Source organism: Astatotilapia calliptera, chromosome 9 (genome assembly GCF_964374335.1).
Source record: "Astatotilapia calliptera chromosome 9, fAstCal68.1, whole genome shotgun sequence".
Taxonomy (NCBI): Eukaryota; Metazoa; Chordata; class Actinopteri; order Cichliformes; family Cichlidae; genus Astatotilapia; species Astatotilapia calliptera.
In genome coordinates, this window is record NC_137430.1 from 21,789,369 (window position 1) to 21,809,964 (window position 20,596).

General features: G+C 40.3%; 1 protein-coding gene across 1 annotated transcript in view; it reads left to right on the forward strand.

Annotated features, from left to right (window-relative positions):
• The window catches only part of plxdc2b (plexin domain containing 2b), a 109,485-nt gene that overhangs the window by 44,163 nt on the left and 44,726 nt on the right, over positions 1-20,596 (forward strand). Inside the window, exons 2-3 of the mRNA XM_026179804.2 lie at positions 1,765-1,988; positions 17,865-18,011. Of these exons, the coding sequence (XP_026035589.1) occupies positions 1,765-1,988; positions 17,865-18,011 (371 nt within the window). The remainder of the gene's footprint in view (positions 1-1,764; positions 1,989-17,864; positions 18,012-20,596) is intronic.

Consider the following 20,596-nt stretch of genomic DNA (forward strand, 5'->3'; position numbering starts at 1 on the left):
GGTCTGTGTGAAGGCTGCTGACTCATTCCTCGTGTGCATGTGTTTCAGGCAGATGGAGAAATGAGAAAAGTCAACTGACACTGTTACTTATTACATTAATGGCTTGAACAGTCCCCACGTCTGTAATTTGACTGTTGGCTTATTGAAAGTAAAAATACTTTGGTGGTATGTGATTATCGTAGCCCTGAAAACTGACAGTTTTTATTACACAGCAACAGATTTTACCTTTTAGTTGACTGTGAGAGGGTTTAATGGTTTAGGTTCTCTAGCATATCAATCAAAGCTTATTTCTGGTGGGTTATCATACATCTATCTACCAGTGTTGTTTAGGCAAGGCAAGTTTATTTATATAGCACAATTCAACAACAAGGTGATTCAAAGTGCTTTACAGAGACATTAAAAAATAAAAAGCACAATTTAAAATTGATTTTAAAAAAAGTAGATAAAATCAGTAGTTAAATGTAAGTTTTGAAATTTAAGCTTAAAAGTGTGGATTTGGTGCTTTATTCAAATGCAGCTGAGAATAGGTGAGTCTTCAACCTGGATTTAAATAAACTGAGTGTTTCAGCTGATCTGATCCTTTCTGAGAGTTTGTTCCAGATATATGGAGCATGAAAGCTGAATGCAGCTTCTCCGTGTCTGGTTCTGACTCTGGGAACTGATAAAAAAACCGGATCCAGATGACCTGAGGGATCTGGAAGGTTCATACTGGGTCAGGAGGTCACTGATGTATTTTGGTCCTAAACCATTCAGAGCTTTATAGGCCAGCATCGGAACTTTAAAGTCTATCCTCTGACGGACAGGCAGCCAGTGTAAAGACCTCAGAGCTGGACTGATGTGGTCCACTTTTTTGGTCTTAGTGAGGACTCGAGCAGCAGAGTTCTGAATGAGCTGCAGCTGTCTGACTGATTTTTTAGGTAGACCTGTAAAGATGCTGTTACAGTAATCAAGCCTACTAAAGATGAATGCATGGACTAGTTTTTCCAGGTCCTGTTGAGACATCAGATCTTTTATCCTTGATATATTCTTAAGGTGATAGTAAGCTGATTTTGTTATTGTCTTAATGTGTTTTTCTAAGTTTAGGTCTGCATCCATCACTACACCCAAATTTCTCGCCTGGTTTGTGGTTTTTAGGTGTATAGACTGTCTCTGGTGACCTGTAATCGTTTTTCTTTGGCACCAAAGACTATTACTTCATAACCAGTCGTTAATTTCCTCAATGCATTTACCAAGAGCCTGTACAGGGCCTTGGTCTCCTGGTGACATTGTGATATATATTTGTGTGTCATCTGCAAAGCTATGATAGTTTATTTTGTTGTTCTTTATAATCTGTGCCAGTGGGAGCATGTAAATGTTAAACAGAAGGGGTCCCAAGATGGAACCTTGGGGAACTCCACATGTGATACTTGTCTGCTCAGATGTGAAGTTACCTATTGATACAAAGTATTTCCTGTTTTCTAAGTATGTTTTGAACCAGTTTAGTACAGTTCCTGAAAGACCTGCCCAGCTCTCCAGTCGTTTGAGTAATATGTTGTGGTCAACTGTATCAAATGCTGCACTGAGATCCAGCAAAATTAAGACTGACATTTTTCCACTGTCTGTATTCAGACATATGTCATTAAACACTTTGGTCAGAGCAGTTTCAGTGCTGTGGTTCTGTCTAAAACCTGACTGGAAGGCATCATAGCAGTTATTCTATTTTAAGAAGTAATTGAGCTGTTGAGAGCTGTTTATTAATCACACTTTCCTGTTCTGTCTCCTTAGGGGTGCCATACTCATACGTGCAGGAGCAGGCGAGAGATGAGGATACAGCTGTTGACGTGAAGCTTTACAGTCACCGGTGGAGGAGATGGCTCCCCCCAAAGCCTCGTAACATGGACAGTAACAGAGCCAGTCAGGAGCAGGACCAGGAGCGTGAACAGGAGGAGCCTGAAGGCTTCCCAGGCCTGGTTTCAGCAGAGGAAGCAGACAACAGCTCCCAGATAGAGGTAAGCAACGATCCAAGGACCAGATCTTATTTTTATCACAGCTTCTTTTTCTTTTTTTCCTTTAGAAGGCTAGGACAATAAGTCAAAAGCCAAGCATCAAGCTTTAAAAGTAAAGCTTGTTTTACTGCATATGCACAGATTAGGCAATAAAAGAAAGCAGCAGGTAAGTGAACCATACTTTCAATTGCTTTAGGTTAGAAGCAACGTCTGGCATGCTTCACTGGTGTTTAACGGCCAGTAAATGCCTGAAGATGCCATTGTTTCAGTCTTGGAGATGCCCAGTAAATGCACTGGTATGTCATTGTTATTTAGGCACTTCCTCACCTTGTAGTGTTACTGCTACCGTCCTTACAAAGGCTTTCCTGCAGATGTTGGCATTCTTGGCAGGTTATCTAAGAGTCTTAATTATGGGGGAAATTAAATGGGGGAAGTGAGCGTGTATTTTTGTTGTGGAAGATGCAAAAAACAAGTGTGCTGGAAAGTTTCAGTATTAATTTCCTCTCACGACAAGAAGGTCCTGGGTCAAATCCAGTCAGTGGGTTCAGGTTAGATTAATTGTCAATTCTAAATTGGTTGGAGGTGTGAATGTAAGCTTGAGCAGCTGCCTGTCTTTCTGTGTTAGCCCCGTCATAGATTGGTTACTTGCCCAGGCTGTATCCCACCTGTGTCCCATGGCAGCTGTCATACGCTCCCCTGCAACCCTGATATAGAAAACGAGATGAAAATAGATTGATGGAAACATAAGAAACATCCAGTTTTCTGTTACATCTGATTTCATAACCAGGTGCTTCTCTCATAACGACATAACTTAACCGTAATGGTTAAATCAGGGGTGTCACACAAAACACTTGGGGCCAGAATCAGCCTGGCAAATGTGAAGGAGATTTTGAACTTTTAACTGTGTTTTCATGGGTTTTACAGCTTTTCTAATTATTAAAGACCCCCCCCCCCCCCCCCCCCCCCTGACATCCATAGCACACCAAAGTACAAGAAGATTTTCTGCCAATTAATGAAAACTTTCTCGAAATTTATACATGTAATTACAAGACAGTCTGAGCAGTGAACTACCACAAACCTTTTCTGTAACTTTACTTATTATTTATCATTTATCAATCTTCCTCTGACCCCAACCGGTCACGGCAGATGGCTGTCCCTCCCTAAACCTAGTTCTGCTGGAGGTTTCCTTCCCACCATTGTCAAAACATTTGCCCAAACATCAAAGTCGCCTGTAAGTTTATATTAAATAATATGTTAATGAAAGATGTTAAAAGTTCTCCTGCAGTTCACAGTTTCTGCATTTTCACTCACCAGCCTTAATTCATTTCTTGTGTTTGACCGACGTCACACAGTAAATCCTCCTACTAGTATGAAATGAATGAATCAATAAAGTCCTCTGTTGAGCCAGACCCAAAACTACTCTTAGGTCGCTTCCCTGGAGCAATTATAAATCTCCTTACAAGAGTGGATGTTTAGTAATGAAAAAAGAAGACGAGGAGGGGCCTTTAAGGATTAATATTTTATATCAAATTAAGCCCAGCCCTCAGGTGTTCATTTACCTTCTATGTGGGACTGGATCCTTTTAAATTTGACCTCAAAAAGACCAGAACAGGAAATTAACCCAGCCCCCTACAATGTGAATGGTCTGGAGGACCTGCTGGAGATTAATAGCTGCTCTCAATCTGTGTTTGTATCTATGTAAATGAGAGGCATCGCCCGCATACCTTGTTGTGGCGCCTTGGATGGCACGCAGCATGGGGGCGTTCAGCTGGGTTGTAGACAGCTCGTTAAGTTTTCCCGTGGCCTCTAATCATCTCAGGTTCACAGCCCTGTCTCTCTCAGTGACAAGGGCTGAGAAGCTTTGATCGTCAGCTGTAATCATTCACGCTCAAATTCGTGTGTAAGCACACACACACCACTTTAAATTTCACACAACTGTAAACACGCTCGGACTACAGCACGCACCTGTGCTCCGTTTGTCATAGCCACGCACATTTATGCTTACATAAGTGCTCGCCGCCACTCAGACATGTCCCGTCTTGTTGTTTTTTGTCTCTCTGAGCCTCATTTGTTGTTGCAGAATGGAAAAAAACAGTCGACAGCACAAACACCCCGTCAGTCCTCCCTGCCATTACTCAGCACACGCACTCCCTCACCTGCCACCAGCAGAGCCTTCATATTCAGAGGGCAGAAACAGTAAACACTGAGCTCAAGGCTTCCACGCGGCAGTGAGCTGAATGGGTTTAAAGACCGTCCGCTCAAACAGCTTTAGCTGTGTCCTGGTGGAGAAATCTACTCTTTGACACTTTAGCAAAGGTATATATCACCACTCAGTGATGGTAAACACATCCCAGGAGTTATTTTGTACCCTAATTTATTTTGTTGCGCGAGTCTTCAAGCTGCTTTCAAATAGTGATTTACAACCAAAATTACCTGTCAAAACAAATGTGAATCTAAGCTTGCGCTGAAAAAGGTCGTATAGCTGCATTACACTCCAGTCTGTTGAAATTACTGCCTGTCATGCCATCAATTTCTCGCTGTGTTATTGTTGTTCGTTGATGTGCAATAGTGGGTCTTAAGAGATGCCGTTATGCAGTGATTTTGTCAAAGTGAGTAACAAAGACTTGTGGTAATTACTGACGCTTTGCATCAGTTTGTTTAATGACAGCAAGTTTGATGCTCTTCCAAACTAAAAGACTAAAAAAAACCCCCAGCTATCTTTGTGAAAACCTGTTGGGGTTTCAGACCATATGAGCAATGAAATGTAAAAGAATTTCACACCCTATCAGGTCCTGTTTGGTTTTAAGGTTAAAGTAAGAGGTGGAGCAAGCAGCAGTCGTTCGAAGGCGGGGTTGTCGAGCTCGTTTTACACCGTGGGCCACATAGAGCCCACTTTGGTCTTCAGTGGACCAGTGAACTCCTCTTTCTGTCAGTAAAAAGAGCATTAAATACATATTTAATCCCTGAAATATCTAAATATAAGAAGAAGTTCAGTTTCAGCCACATGTCTCGGTTTTTCTACATGATAAAGACACGCTGCTGCTGTAACTCTTTGGGCTTAAATTGTAATAAATAAATGTAAAAATTACAGAAAAGGTTCTGGTAGCTTATTGCCCACACTGTCATGTAATTATAAGGCACAAAGTTTTTGTTAATTTTAGTTATTCTTAATTTTTTTTTAATCCGAACTCTATACCCACCTTCACATTTTCCAAAGCTGTCCAGTGGGCCAGTTTGGAGTTTTTGCCGGGCTGCTTGTGTTTGACATCCCTGCTTTAAACAAGAACGAATCTGAGATCGGCATGCAGCACCTAGGCAGCTCACTCTCTGGGCAGTATTTACCGAGTTTATAGCATTTACAGTTTGGGGTGCAAAGAGGAGGCTTTTGTTATTTTCTCTGCTGAAATTATGCTTCAAATATTTTTGAGCACAATTATTTTTATTGCTTCTATTTATAGTACGTTGTGTTGTGTTTGGTAAATATGCTAAAACAGAAAAAAGTTAAATGCTTAACCAGCTCTGAATTTATGAATACGATTTTTTTTTCTTATTTGGTGCATTTGAGAGAGGACAGAGCTAGAATACAGAGAAAACCCAAATCAGTAAATACTACTTGTTGTCCAATTCCACTTTTTTGCTTGTTGTACAATGCAAATAATTAAAAATGTAGAGTTTGTGCTAAAAAGAAGTCATTTTTTGTCAGTTTGAAAAAGAAAAACACAACTATACAACCGTACAGAGACTCACAAGGCCCCAAACTTTACGTTTTTATGCGTGTTTTATCCAAGGATGGACTGAATGCTTCCCAGTTGAACTCATCCGCATCAGTGCAGGTGAAAAAATCTGTTGATCTTTTTCTTTCTCCTTCCTTTTGAGGTCATTCTGTGCTTGTTTAACACACAAGTTAGCCAATAGCAGCTTTCCTGTCACCTCTACATGAAGGTTTTAACCACAGCGGCTTAGACAGCAGACTGTCTGACGCCTGAACGACTGTTACTCACTGCAGCAGCTCTCCGGATCATTAACCCAGATTAAACAGCTTCTCTGCTGTAGGTGTCCTCAGGTCACTGTACGATGGAATAAGAAAGGCAGAATCAAACTGTAGGAACGAGTCAGGGTGTCTGAATATAAGCCAAGTCTCATCAGCAGCTGAGCACACTGAGGTCTCTGCACACCCCGACATGCTCGCAGCTTGTGGTGGTTCTGTTGTATTTTTCATGTTTGTTATCTAATGGCTACCTTTCAACATGTTATGCAATTGTGGCTGCAGGCACTTCATGTACAACATAGTTTTATTTTTTTCTGTTTTGAAGAACATGAAGGAAACTATAAAAATATCTCTGAATTTTTATCCCATAAATCACAACCTAATGGTAACTAATGCCATTATTTTTAATGCACAATACTTCTTTAATTTCCTGTTGTAAGGGATCATCTAAAATCCTCCAAAATTAACAGTATCAATAGATCGTGAGGGAACAGCTGCTATGTATTTACATCTTTGTATTGTGCTGAAGAGATATCAAATAAATTTGAACTAAGGCAGTGGCTGTGTTTTCATGTAATACTGCTTTCTACCACAAGGTCATACACAGAGTTCATGTAACCGTTATTTAACCAGGTAAAGGAAAACATTTTCAGCAGCGCAAGACGAAGGAAATCGGTTCAGGACTAAAAATGTTTTTGTCATGGAGGAAGAGCTCTGCCTTTAATCAGTGTAGGAAAGGTAAACAGCATAGGCGAGGGCAGGTAAAAGGTAAAACAAGTCAATACACAAGAAAATCCAACATTAATACAACAGAATAAAACAGGAAACAGGAAGAAAAGACAAGTTTATGCCGTGAAAACTTTACATCAGAGTTGAACAAAGACAAGGTGGCAGTGGGGATAGCAAGGCTGGAGGCATTTATACCCAAGAGGACACGTGTGGCACAAAATAGGTGAGAAACAGAGCAAAGGATGGAAGTGCAACTAAATGAAATACACAACAAACAGATTTTTTTTAAGCAGGAGGCAACAAAAACCAAGGTTCACATCTCGACAAAAAGCACCAAGAAGGTTTAAAGAACAGCAGCACACAGTTAAGTACACATACACTAGTAAAACACTGCCCCCTGTGGTGAAAGTGTTAAAATTATAGACCCTTTAGTGAATATCCACCATTTTCCATGGTGTCCATGTAACACGGACAATGCTGAGTATTCTTTGACGCAATCTGAGAACCGGTACATAACTACAGTAACAGTCACACAGGAAAAATGCACTTGTGAAATATAAGGCGGTCAGGCTCTCACTTGCTACAAAGGCTCAGTGTTTAATTCCTTCTCATAATTAAAGTTAATATTTTCAAAGTGAAAAAGATAAACTGAGAAGGGAAGACGACCTGTCCAAGTGTGAGGCTTTATTTCTTCTCTGAGTAACTAATTAAAACATGGATGCTTTTGTGCTTTTACCTTCGGGTGAAGATGCACTTGTTCTAAATATTGAGAGGGAAGCCTCTCTACCATCTCTACAAAAATCTACGCTTGTGGCTGATCGGACTCTCGTATCCCTGGAGCCCATGAAAACAAAATCAGCTAGCAGACGACAGACCTGAGCATGTAGGTGCAGCAATCCATCAGTAGTCTGATGATCTCTATAAACTGATATCTACATAAATCTGGAAGGAAGAAACAACCGTCTCAGTGTGGAAGCTTTCTGTTTGTAGTCTGACTAATATTAACATGTTTTTGGGGGGATTTTAAGTCTTTTTGGATATCAAAAGGGTAACATAATGGCTGAAATGCAATCTCAAAACTATCAGCATTAAGCTTTTTATTAATTTGCTATTCTTTTTCTAAATTTTATCTACATTCAAAGATTTTCAATCTGTTCCTTGGGTGTCCACTGGCTACATGAGAACCCCAGTTAACCACAGAGGCTAATGGCATGTTCATGCTGCCAGTAAAGGGGTGACTAGTTACAGTTAATTTTCAATGGAAAGTCATATAAAGCAAAAAGAACACCCGCAAACATTCCTTTCTTTTCCAGGTTTCTCCCGCATTTTAAGACATCTCCGGGCACCCTCCCGTTTTGCTACTTCTCCTGGGAAATTCACAAAATTTACGTGACCCTCAGATTTTCTTTCGACCAATTATAATGCACGGATTAGCACATTTTGTGTGTCATCTTATGTTACCCAAGTTGCCAGATCGCCTATCAAAAAAATCCATGTACATAACCCACAACATGATTCAAGGCCAGCTCGATGCTGAATGATTTCGCTGGCTTCTTAGCTGTCATTGGCTATTTTAGCTTAGTTCCAGATGTGTATGGGTGCTTAAGAGAGTAAAAGTGGCTGCAGCAATTCTATAAAAATATTGTATTTCTATAAGAAAACTGTGTATAAAAAGTAAATGATATTGTGAATGGTGTTAATAGATTTGATGTCTAATTGATTTATTGAGTGTTTGATTTTAAAGCAGAGTTCAGTGTGATGATGATAAAAAAAAAAAAGTCCTGTGGCGCGTGCTTTGATGGATTTATGACATTTACCTGAGAGCAGACATTCAAACAGCTGATGTGAGATAGGTCGTTTACAATACTTTCTGAAAGCTGCATATGTGTCTAAGAGCAGGCAGCTGTGTGGCCATCTTTAGTGCAGCTTTTATGAGTCTCTGCAGAACTGTTTCCATATGTGTCAGAGCGCCCTGGGTGAGGACACTTTCAACGGTGTATTGGTAGAAAGACAACAGAAGGTTTTTGAGAGAGATTCATTTTCCTCAGGGATCTCAGGAAATACAATCTTTGTAGTGTTTTTTTTTTTTTGAGACAATGTGTGTGTGTTCTGAAACTACAGACTCTCTCCACCTCCTCTCCGTTTATGCTCGGTGGCAGGTGGGCATGATTTCTCCCAATTATGAACAGTGATTAGGGAAAAATAACTGTTATACAGTGTCTTCAAAATAGCTTCACACATCAGCGGTCTGATAAACACCCCCACCCACCCCGTGTAAACAAAAACATTTTTTTGTCAGTTACATGATGCTCAACACTTGTTTTTCGATGCGCGAGCGAAGTACAGCGAGTCAAAGTTAAGAGAAGAATCCAGTGAAATATGCACAAGCCCGTGAATAATATTAACACATTAACTTTAGAAACACTTCCACAGCAGCATGAAGCTGGTCACACTTTGTCAGCAAGAGTATATCTTAAAAAAAGAAATACAGAAGTTTGGTAAACACTGTTCTTCAAGTGCAGACTTCCTTTAAATGAGATGCTAGCACTCTGTTAACGTTGAGAAAGGGCAGACATTGATTTGTGACAGAAACATGCAGAAGAAGAGCGCAGCCCATTTCCTTTTTTAAATACATAACGCCGCATTCCTGCTTCATTACCCTGCAACACAGCGTTTGCAGTCATTGTTCACCGAGACAGGAGATAAAAAGCATTGCACCTTTTCACCACCTCTACTTCCACTCCAACAAAAACTCAGTCCTAGAAATCACCTCGAGGTCCTGTTCGCATACCAAGCAGAAGGAATATGTAGCCCTGACCTAAAGTGAAGCCATTTTTATTTCTACAACGTAATATTACAAATCTGCGTCATTGGGGCTTTACACTCTGCACAGCATTAAACACCCTCTGTCCTTAGAGTTTGAAGTGAGATTGAAAACACCCTTCAGTGAGAGAAATGAAAGTAACCTCCTCAGGGAGCATAAGTGAGGATTAGACAGCAGCACAATGGATGGATGGCGTGTTTACTGAAAAGGAACAGATTCACAGAATAGACAATCAAGGAGACAAAATTACAACAAGTAAACATAAGACGACATACATTTGAAAAAGCTCTACTTTGCTTTATTTTACTCGGGGTTTCCTGCTGTCAGAGGCAACATTTCAAATCTTATCTTTATGAGGAATGAGGAATAAAACCGTCAGCGGCAGAGGGCATGCAGCAGCCGCTCAGATGATAAATTGTGCAGACTGCTCCTTTTTCAAATCCCTTATCATGTTGCGACAACACAAGAGAGACATAAAACTCCTTGTGGTCTCTCTGAGATGAAAATATACACTTATGTTCACATCTGGATGTTCAGATCTACACTGAGCTGATATTTAACCAGAGTCAAGCATGTCAGATTGCCAGCAAAAATATATCCGTTTTTCGGGGGTTTATCCATCCCACTTCTATTTGTGTGTTTGTGTAGCTTCCTTTGATGTGTAGTAATAGAGGTGTGGTTTATGGCAGAGACATGTTATTGGATGTCTGAGACCTTGGGGGGGTTACATGCTTCACTACATTCACTATTTATTTGTGTTTCCTATAATTCCTATAAATCCTATAATTCCTATAATTTATAATCCTTATCTTTATAATCTCTTCTGCTATTTGCACATTCTTTACTGTAAATTCCTAAGTTAATTTGTAAATTTTTGTAGTAAATTGTAAATATTGTAAAACTTTTCTTCTGTCATTTAATGGTCGGGCATTGTACAGCTACAAGCATTTCACCCCCATGTCATACTGTGTATGGTTGTGTGTGTGTGTGACAAATAAAATTTGAATTTGATTTGAATTTGTTTCTTAAGGGAGTCATTCAGTTTGCTAATTTTCATTACTTTGCTCGCCTGAGCTGCAGTTTCAGAACCTGCCCTAATTTGTTTGTTTTGTGTTTCGGTTTGTCGAGTCGGTTAAAAGATTCCCGGGGGATAACGTGTTTGGAAAGAGATGTTTACCGCCTTTACACTGCTCACCGTTTAGACTGTGTAATGCCATACCATCTCAGGCAGCTGCTGCAGCTCACGGATGCTCTTCCGATGAACCCACGCTTGTTTAAATTCAGTTTTGAGTTTCTACCTTGCAGCAGTACGGGTGTAGACGTTTCTCAGTGGGTCAGGCAGCTCGTTGGTTTGTAGTCACTTCTTCAGATGAACAAAGAGAGCCGGTAGTGTGTGTAGTCCACTCTGTGTATTTCTGAGTCCATGGAAATCGCTTTAAAGAGCAGCCCCATCAGACAGTTTGCAAATTAAATTCTACTGTAAACCCACAGATGAGAGTACACATTGAATTATACATTAGATGCCTGGATTCACTTCAGTCTGCTCACTGAATGTATTCTCCATTTGTTTCACTGCTCTCTGAAACATGATCACTTGTCCTGAGTTGCATTTAGTCTTTATCAGTCAATGTGGTTCTGTGCAGCCTGAGTTAAGGCTATAGTTTGGGCCCAGTCCAATGATAATCATTGGATTAAATACTGCCACTGTCCTCTGAGATATCAGGTAACCACGTGAATTTAAAGGGATGGCTTTGATTGTCCACTAGCTGCTTTTCCTACCTTCGGATTTCCACATATGAAGGAGCTGTGGTCAAACTACTAGTGCAGGTATGTGAGATCTGCCAGTAGGATGAGTAGAGGATTGTCAACTGACCCATCTGCTGATCTGTATTGTGGATGAACTTGATCTGAACTAACGTTATGCTCAGTAATTATAATGCGCATTTGTTCTTTCCAGCCTGTCAAATGTGTAATTGATCGATTATTTGATCGTTAGTTGTAGATCAGTCTGCGAACCCGTTGGCTGTGGCCTGTCTGTAGGGATGATGGTTAACAACTTCCTGCTTCTTGCAGTGGTGATTCTTTACATTCTGACCATAGATTCAGATAAACTGAAGGTGAATCATTCTCAGACAAAATCTGATATCAGCCAAATCCTTTCCTTTTCCAAATGAGCTGTTTGTGTGCAGGTGTGTCATGATTAAGGAATATTATTTGGATAACTAATAGAACCCAGAAATTGGCTGGTAGCAGTACAAGATCTAGTCCATTGATTATAAATTCTGCATGTCACTGTGTAGAAATCTGTTTTCAAAATGGAATAGAAATAGAAAATAAAAATATTATTACAAAATGAATACAAAAATTATAGAAATTAATGATAATGACGCTGCTATTCTCTTGATTATTATTGGATCCAGTTTTGCTATCCTTTGGTTTATTTTGGGTCATGCCTGAGCATTCTGGGAAATGGCCCGGTCCAACATTTTGCATTCATCATAAACCTTTAGTTCAGTTTCCATTCTGCTGTTACAGCAGGTCTGAAATACTCTGGCACAGCCATGATGATGTTTCCCTACCAACACCAGCAAGCTGCTGAAACTAGAAGAAGTGTGGCAAAAAGTAATGGATGGCAACCATTATCTACTGAAGAAGAGCCGCACACATGAGCGATGGCGTCCTTTAAATGCTTTTTCAAACACGCTTCAGCGTGATGTAACTGTGCACGATAGTGTTGTCTTGGGAAAAAGAAAGCTGGCAGATGTGCATCTTAATCCCAACATATTGAATCATTTATTCAAAGCTCGAGTCCTGCTGCAGCAGAGACATGATCACAGTTGAGGGGATTACAGTTTTTAGTGTACTCTCCTCTTATCCTCTGAAAAACCCCATCGAATCACAGCCGCAGCTATCTACTTTTGAATAACAATTTAAAAAACGTATTTTATTTCAGTAATGGACCCAGAATAATCTCAACGTGCTAAATTACTTTATTTGGTTCTACTTTATATTATAGAGTCATTCAGTATTGAAACTATGTTGGCCCAGATATTCAGGTCTCGGTATAATGCAATATTGATGTAATGGGCAGCCTGAGTAAATGCCTCAGACAGAGATGGGAGTGAATCGAGGATGGGTTTTGTACTCTGAATCTTTACAGCAGTTTGTTTTTGTACACGAGATCCACAAAGTGATCCATTATCAACAGCAATTACAGTATTTCTCCATCTCCATCTATTTGTAGTCTATCACTTTATGAAGAAGAGATGAAATACTGGATCTAAGAGACATTTTTTCAGCTTTCACATTCACCTTCTCCTGCTTGAGCTTTTCAGGGCAGCTGATCCACATCTGTAACTCTGTGGGTGTCAGTTTGAACTTATCCCCACTGTGTATGAATATACAACTGACATTTGACTTTACACTAATAATACACACATAACCACTGAACCTTCTATTCCACCACATCCCAAAGGTTCTCTATGGGATTGACATCTGGTGACTGTGGAGAGCGTTTGAGTACACTGAACTTATTTTCAGGTTCAAGAAACCAGTTAAGATCATTTGAACATTATCTTCAAAGTAGTCATCAGAGGATGGGTACACTGTGGTCTTAAAAGAATGAACATGGTTAGCAACAATACTCAGGTAGGCTGTGGTGTTTCCATAGCTAAGGGACCTAGCTGTGGTGCTAAGAGGCTGACAGAGTGCCAAGAACTCGCCTACCATGCCACCACCCGCCGGTTCTTAGCTAACATGAGTGGCACCCGGTGTGGTCTTCTGCTGCTGTAGCCCATCTGCTTCAAGGTTTGTTACATTCAGATATTCTCTTCTGCTTTCCTTTGCAAGCTGGTAATTATCCTCTTAAATGGTTTTGTGGGAAAATCCCAGCAAATCAACAGTTTGGAAAATACTCAGATGAGCCCACCTGACACCAACAACCATTCCATAAATGGCCTGTATTTGTATAGCGCTTTACTAGTCCCTAAGGACCCCAAAGTGCTTTACACATCCAATCATCCACTCATTCACCCATTCACACACACATTCACACACTGGTGATGGCAAGCTACATAGTAGCCACAGCCACCCTGGGGCGCACTGATAGAGGCGAGGCTGCCGGACACTGGCGCCACCGGGCCCTCTGACCACCACCAGTAGGCAATGGGTGAAGTGTCTTGCCCAAGCACACAACGACCGAGACTGTGCAAGCCAGGGCTCGAACCAGCAAGGCGAACTCCCAACTCTTGAGCCACGATCGCCCCATGTTCAAAGTTACTGTAAACCTCTTTTTTCCCCCATTCTGATGCTCGGTTTGAACTTAAGCAGGTCATCTTAACCATGTCTACATGCATAAATGCAGTGAGCTGCTGTTATGTGATTGGCTGATTGGGTAATTCTATTGATGAACACTTTACCAGGTACCTATAGTGAATGATCATGTTAAACATGGGAAAAGTTTAGTCAGACCCCTGAGAGCCAAAAGCTTATAGATCAGACTGCTCTATCACCCAGTTTCTATGTGTATTTGTCTCTCTATGATATCAAGGAGACGAGGTATTCCTCATACTATTACTATTAAAAAAAGAAATCTCAAATATGATGCACTAGGTGTTCATGAGTTCAACTGTGCAATAAGCTGAATTAAAGAGGTCAGCTCAGGGACGCCGCAGTTTAAGCTGAAAACAGAGATGGGTATCTCTTCCATGTAGCTTCTAATAATATATTAAAAATATTCTGCTCCACATTTTTGGATTTATACTGTCACCAGTGATTTTTCAACTGTTTTTCTTTCTGGTGAGTGGAACGTCTAACAACCTCTGTGGGTTTTGATTTATGAAAGACGTCAGCTGTCTTTATGTCCTGGTGTGCGTTTCAAAATGCAATCGTGCATATGAAAGTGACTCTGCAGTTACTTTACCTTAAAGGGATTTCTCTAGGTTTAGACTTGTCAAAATGTCACCATGACTTAATGCCACACAGGCAGCTTTCATGATGATGTTTTTTATTTTGTTATATATGTGAATGATAGTGTAACATTTGTATGAATGTGGCTGTTTGTATAGTGGGGTAGACCAAAGGGCAAAGTGTTTAGGATGGATTTAAAGCGTTTTATTCCTTTTAAATCAAGCATAGCGTGAGATCCGGTGGGCGATGAAGTCACGCTCAGCATCAATCCCAGCAGGTCTGCCAATCGCAGTGCCAGCCCTCATCATCTAATGGCTCGACAATACACACATTTCTGTTCAAGTCGAGTCAAGAAAAAGCCGCATTTTAGCCCTATTTTTAAACATGTAAGTGCATATGCATACACAAATGAGACCATGAAACGAAGCCTCATTTCTATATCACTTACAGGCTTCAAATGGAGTAGCTTGTCATGTCAGAATGTTGAATGAGATGCTAATTCTTGCTCAGGGTTTGAATTTAACTTTTGGTGCTATCTTTACTTTGACTTGGCTCACTGACAACCTTTACTCTGGAGATGAATTCTGCATGACGAGGACAGGAAGAGGAAGACGATAAAGAACGGTTGGATAGTTGTTATGCTGAGACATATCCAGACACTATATGGTTGATTACAGTCACTTAATCCTGGCTGTCAGCATGTGCTTCACCGCGGCTGAAGCTACTTCTCCCACCGACTCAATGCAAACTTTCCACAACAAAGGAGCTACTATCACACACAAGTTTCTTAAAGGAAAACTGGCAGTAAGAAGAGATTTTGCTACTTCTGATTTTAGATTCCTTTAAACTTTAATGGTATAGCAGGAAGTGGTCCCCTTAACCAAAAAAGCAAAAACGCAAAGGAAAAAGACAATGCCACAGGCATCTTAATAAGATCAGAATCAGAAAGACTTTATTTATCCCCAAGGGGCAATTAAGATACAACAGAGCAGCATGACATTGAACATTAGGACAGGGCATAAAGAGGCAATAAGAGTGAGATAATAAATACATAGAATATACAGTACAGATGTCATCCTCTTCCTTTTCACCTCAAGCCTCATTTGCTGAATTCAAGTCAGGCACTTAAACAAACGAGAATATGTATATACATGCTCAATTATTCCCAATATTGTCACAATTACTTATTGTCCTGCAACCCTCCACACAGCTGACAAGAGCCAGCTAAACAACAACATTAGCTGGTTTTAAGCTAACATCATGCCAGCTAATGTTAGGTTCTAGTATGCTAAAAATCTTTCCTTTCCCTCTGATAAACAGTTTGATTACATTTTCTCATGGGGAGTCCATCAGATGTTCATTTCAAAGACTGTTTCACTATCACCTGCTAACAGCAGCTAAATGAGGCTAACAGTAGCTAACAGCAGCAGAAACTACCAACAGTTCTGGATATCCTAAACAATCCACTTCAGTATCGTTGGTATCGGTCAAAAGTGAGCTTCTCTGGCTCACTGACCTGTATCAGACTCATTTCACAAAGTTTTACCGCTTCTTCCAGAATAAATAAGCATTGATAGCTGAACTGACAGCCATCCACAGATAGTGAAAAACTTTGGGGCAGATCTGGATCTGGTTCAGACATTAGTAGAAACACGCTGGCCAGCCACAGCATTTATTGGGTACAGTCTAAACTTAATGTTTTTGATCTCTCTTGGTTGACGAAAAGATGTTTGTCCTGTAGCAGCCACCCTAGTTATGTTTATACACTTGAACTGGGAGAAAAGGAATGCTGCAATCTTCTTTTATACAGTGTAACTTTAACCATAAGCACTGTCTACTCTTTTGAAGACAGATGAAGGCTAAACTCAAAGAATCCTAACTGAATCTTGGTTTCTTGACCAACTTTTGGACTGAAATCTAATTAAGTAGAGTTATTTGTTCTTTGTCTTGGCGCCTACCTGTTCGAGTTTCCCATAAAAGCCACCCAAAACCGAGACCAGAGTGGGAGCAGATTTCTCACCATGTTTGTATTTTCCCACACTGATTTTGAGTACTACACTTTACTTGTTGGACATTTTTGTGGACGTTTTAAAGAAACGGGACCTTCCTCTTTCAACCTCCCACCAAAACTATTTGTGTGAGCATTTTTTTATGCTCCTTGTACTGTGTTTGTTATTCTCTTGAGAAGCCCCCACAGCTTCACATCCACCTACACCCAGCTGGACGATGGCGCCCTGCCCACCGTCCCCTTTACTTGAAGAACTCTCCAGCTGTCCCCTCTCACCTCTGAGGAGCCTACATCTCCCTCGCTCTCTCTGCGTGAGACAAGAAATCATCCTGTGCTGATTAGCAGGAAACTTTACAGCCCTGCATTTGTGTGTTTTACAAGTAGACTTGTTTTCTATTCTGGGAGTAATGTGCTGAATAAGGCTGCCTGAAGGGGCCTTTTTCCCTGACATGGTCTGTCTGCACGTTAATCTGTGATGAAAGGCTTGTGGCAGTGTTTGTTTAAATGTACACATTAATCAGAAGTAGCACCACCTACATGACTGAACTCCATTTGGGATTCAGATATTTATCAGTCCCACAGAGGCTTTGCCAGGCCTGAAACATTATCTCCCCTTGTCTTATATAGCAGGCTGAATATTGAATAGCGGTATTAGATTATAACTCTCTGAGGGGAAATATGAATCCTTGAAGCAAAACGAACTGAACAGGGAAGGATTGTGCTTTAATTAATGTTTGTCTCATGGCCTTTTGACAAGCTCTGAATATTACCGCCCATATATCAAAGCATCTGCAGAGCTCTGTGAGCTCCTATTAGTCAGATCACAGTCGCAAGTAATGTACATCCAGCAAAACATAAACTTTAACAGTGTTTCAAATAAAAAGACACAGCTGCAAGGTACCTCATTAGACCCTGCGGGAAACAGACAACACGAACATTCTTCTTAATTCTGCACAGGAAACAGTAAAAGCAGACAAGCCCGTCTCGTATGGCCTTGTAAAAGTTCATGGATGGCTCTGTTATTAAAGGCAGCCCTGACTTTGCAGGCTTTTTAAGAGAAAAAGGAGCTGATTGCATTTTTTTGTTGTTTAATTTTATTAGGAAACATTAAAAGCAGTACATGTGCTGAGCGCTTTAAAGGAAAGAGGTTGAAGGAAAGGACGGGGACTGTTATAATCTAATTTAGTGGGTAATTTGGTTAGCTGCAAAATTAAAAATACTGGATGTCAGTGAATTTCCATATGCATGTGTTTTATTTTTATTTAGTGGTAACTGTGTATTAGACTGCAATGAGCTGCACAATCTCTATTTTTAAATGTGTTTATATTCTCTACACTTTGCGCCCTTATTATACTGTACAAACTTCACAGATCGACTCAGACTCACCCGATGTATTATCTTATTTTCTCTTTCATTCTTCAGGAGGATACAGATCACAACTACTACACATCAAAAACGTACGGCCCTTCAGATCCGATGAGCAAGGGCTTGTGGGTAAATATCGACCAGATGGACAAGGACAAAGTGAAGATCCACGGCATTCTGTCCAACACACACAGACAAGCTGCGGTAAGTCAACACACATCATGAGAGGAGATTTACTCGATGTTGGCATATTTAAAGACATTTGATACCAAAAATTATCCATCAGATGTGTGTTTTTCACTCTGATAAATGGTTATGAGCTATAATTTTGTTATCCTGAAAATGAATCTGAGCATTTTAAAGGAAATATGTTTACATCTGAACCTTACTTATGTTGAATTCTGTGTACAGGTGCTTTGATCTGCTTTAGCTCGGTTCACAGATGTTGGTGTTTTTTCCAGAAATGGACCTGTTGCTCCATCTACAACTGCTGCTCACTACAATATCTTTGTTACTGTGGAACCACAATTATTATCCAACTTTAAGACATTTTACATTTGACACAGTAAAGATTGCTAGGACATAATAAGACTAACAGTCTTTCTGCGTTTAGTTGGACAAAGGCACAACTTCTGTATTTCTGCCACTGTACAACAGAAGTTTGTGGTTCCTTTTTTGTATATTTTTATATTTAATGACTGAAAAGCATGTTTTATCAGATTGAGATCAGGTGACTGACTTGGACATTGAAAAATGCCCCATTTCTTTGCTTTGGAAACTCTTGGGTTGCTTTTGTGGTATGCTATGGGTCATTATCCATTTGCATTGTAAAGCTCTGTCTGGTCAGCTTTGCAGCATTTGGCTGAGTCTGAGCAGAGAGCATAGCCCTGTACACTTCACAATTCATCCTGCTACTTCTATCAGCAGGCACATCATCAATAAACACTAGTGGCCCAGTTCCACTGGCAGCCATACATGCCCATGCCATAATTCATCCTTTGAGCTGTTTCTCTCCTTCATCCTTTTCTCTTCCTATCATTCTGGTTCAAGCTAATCTTGGTTTCATCTGTCAAAATAAGTTTTTTCCAAAACTGTGCAGACTCTTTTAAATGTTTTCTGCCAAAGTCTAATCTGTCCTTCCTGTTCTTGACTATAACCTTGTCATAAACCCTCTGTATTTCCATTCATGAAGGGGATACTTGCTTAGATGTTATGAAGTAGAAATAATTCACCATGCACTTTAGTTGACCCTTTTTAAGAATGAACCAGATTGTAGATTTGGGACATCCAACGAAGCAGACATAACATATAAAGCTGACTTAAAGTGTACAATTTGTCACTGTAAATGAGGAGGATCGTGACAATAACCCCTCTGAAAACAGTTATTTTCTTATCACTACACACACATTACTGGAAGGACTACGGTTGTTTTTAAGGCTAAAAACAGCAAGTAATTCTTCTTGCATTTTTACCATTAAAAGTATCCCTGCAGTGAAAAAATTAGAAAGCTCCCCTCCCTCCACCTCAGCACAAGCAGGTGATGCATGCAAGCTGCATACTGATGGAGTCACACAAGGCAGCAGCAGACTGACTGAGAAACAAAGCAGAATTGCAGTAAAAGAAAGAGAGAGAGAAAGAAAAACTGCCCAGGGTGAGCAATAGCTGGCAAGGATACAGAATAGAGGCCCACATTGTGAATTCTGCTCCTTTACCTTCAGCTGGGTGGTGATGGATTGAGCTATCCACTCTGAGGCAAGCTATTCATTTTAGCCACTGAACGTCCCGGCTAAGAAGCGAGGCGTTCTTGTAAACAGCATCGAGGAAAGGTTCTCTGACTTTGTTTTACGAAGTGAATTCCTAATTCAGCGGTCAACTGAGGAATCTGGAGTCAAAAGGAGACGCTGGAATTCTCGGCTGAATAATTTGATTTCATATTGGAGCGAAAGAAGCAGGGAAAACCATCTGTGCTGAACAGATCTGCGGCACAACCTCAGCAGACTAACGTTTTAAACAAATAGACTTTATAATGAAGACAGTTAAAGTCCTGCATATACTCAGAGATCTTCCTTCCAAACTGTGCCGGCTGCCAGCTATTACTCAAAGAAATTGGCTAATAAAGTTGTAAAACAAAATGCAGTCACAGAGGTTAGCTTCATCACCGGAGTGCAGAAAAGTTAAGCTCTGGATTGTCTCTATGGTCTTCAAGATTCATCGTGGTTTGCCACAGGATTACTCCCTCTGGCACAATCTGTAGGACCATGCATAATATGAGCATGTTCACTGTGGACTGTCCATCTCCATAACACTTACTGGCAGTGTCTGGAATTTAACCCGAGGGATAAAACAATGAATGTAAACTATAATTTATAGGATACATTTTTGGCTACCCTGTAGTCTCTTAAAGATAATTTTATTATGTCTCCGTTCATTTGAAAATATTTATAAATACAATATGAGCCCATCTCCGTGTAAAAGCTTGTTGTTTAAATATTTCCCGTGAGAAATGGTAGGCCTCAAGAATCTACAGCCATGCTAGCAGCTCTATGAGGGTACGCTGGATAATGCTTTGAGCTAAATGCTAACGTTAGCATGAAACATACATTGGTAACAGTGATGTTGATGATTTTTGGCTGATTTTACCATTTAGAAGATTTTAGTATGGTGAGTTAGTGTGAAAAGAAATAGCTAATTAGTCTGGATGAAGCACACAGGAAAGCTATTGTTAGCTGTTAAACTTAAAGCATGACTTTCCTCCGCTACGAAGTGACCGGATAGACTATTTCTGCTAA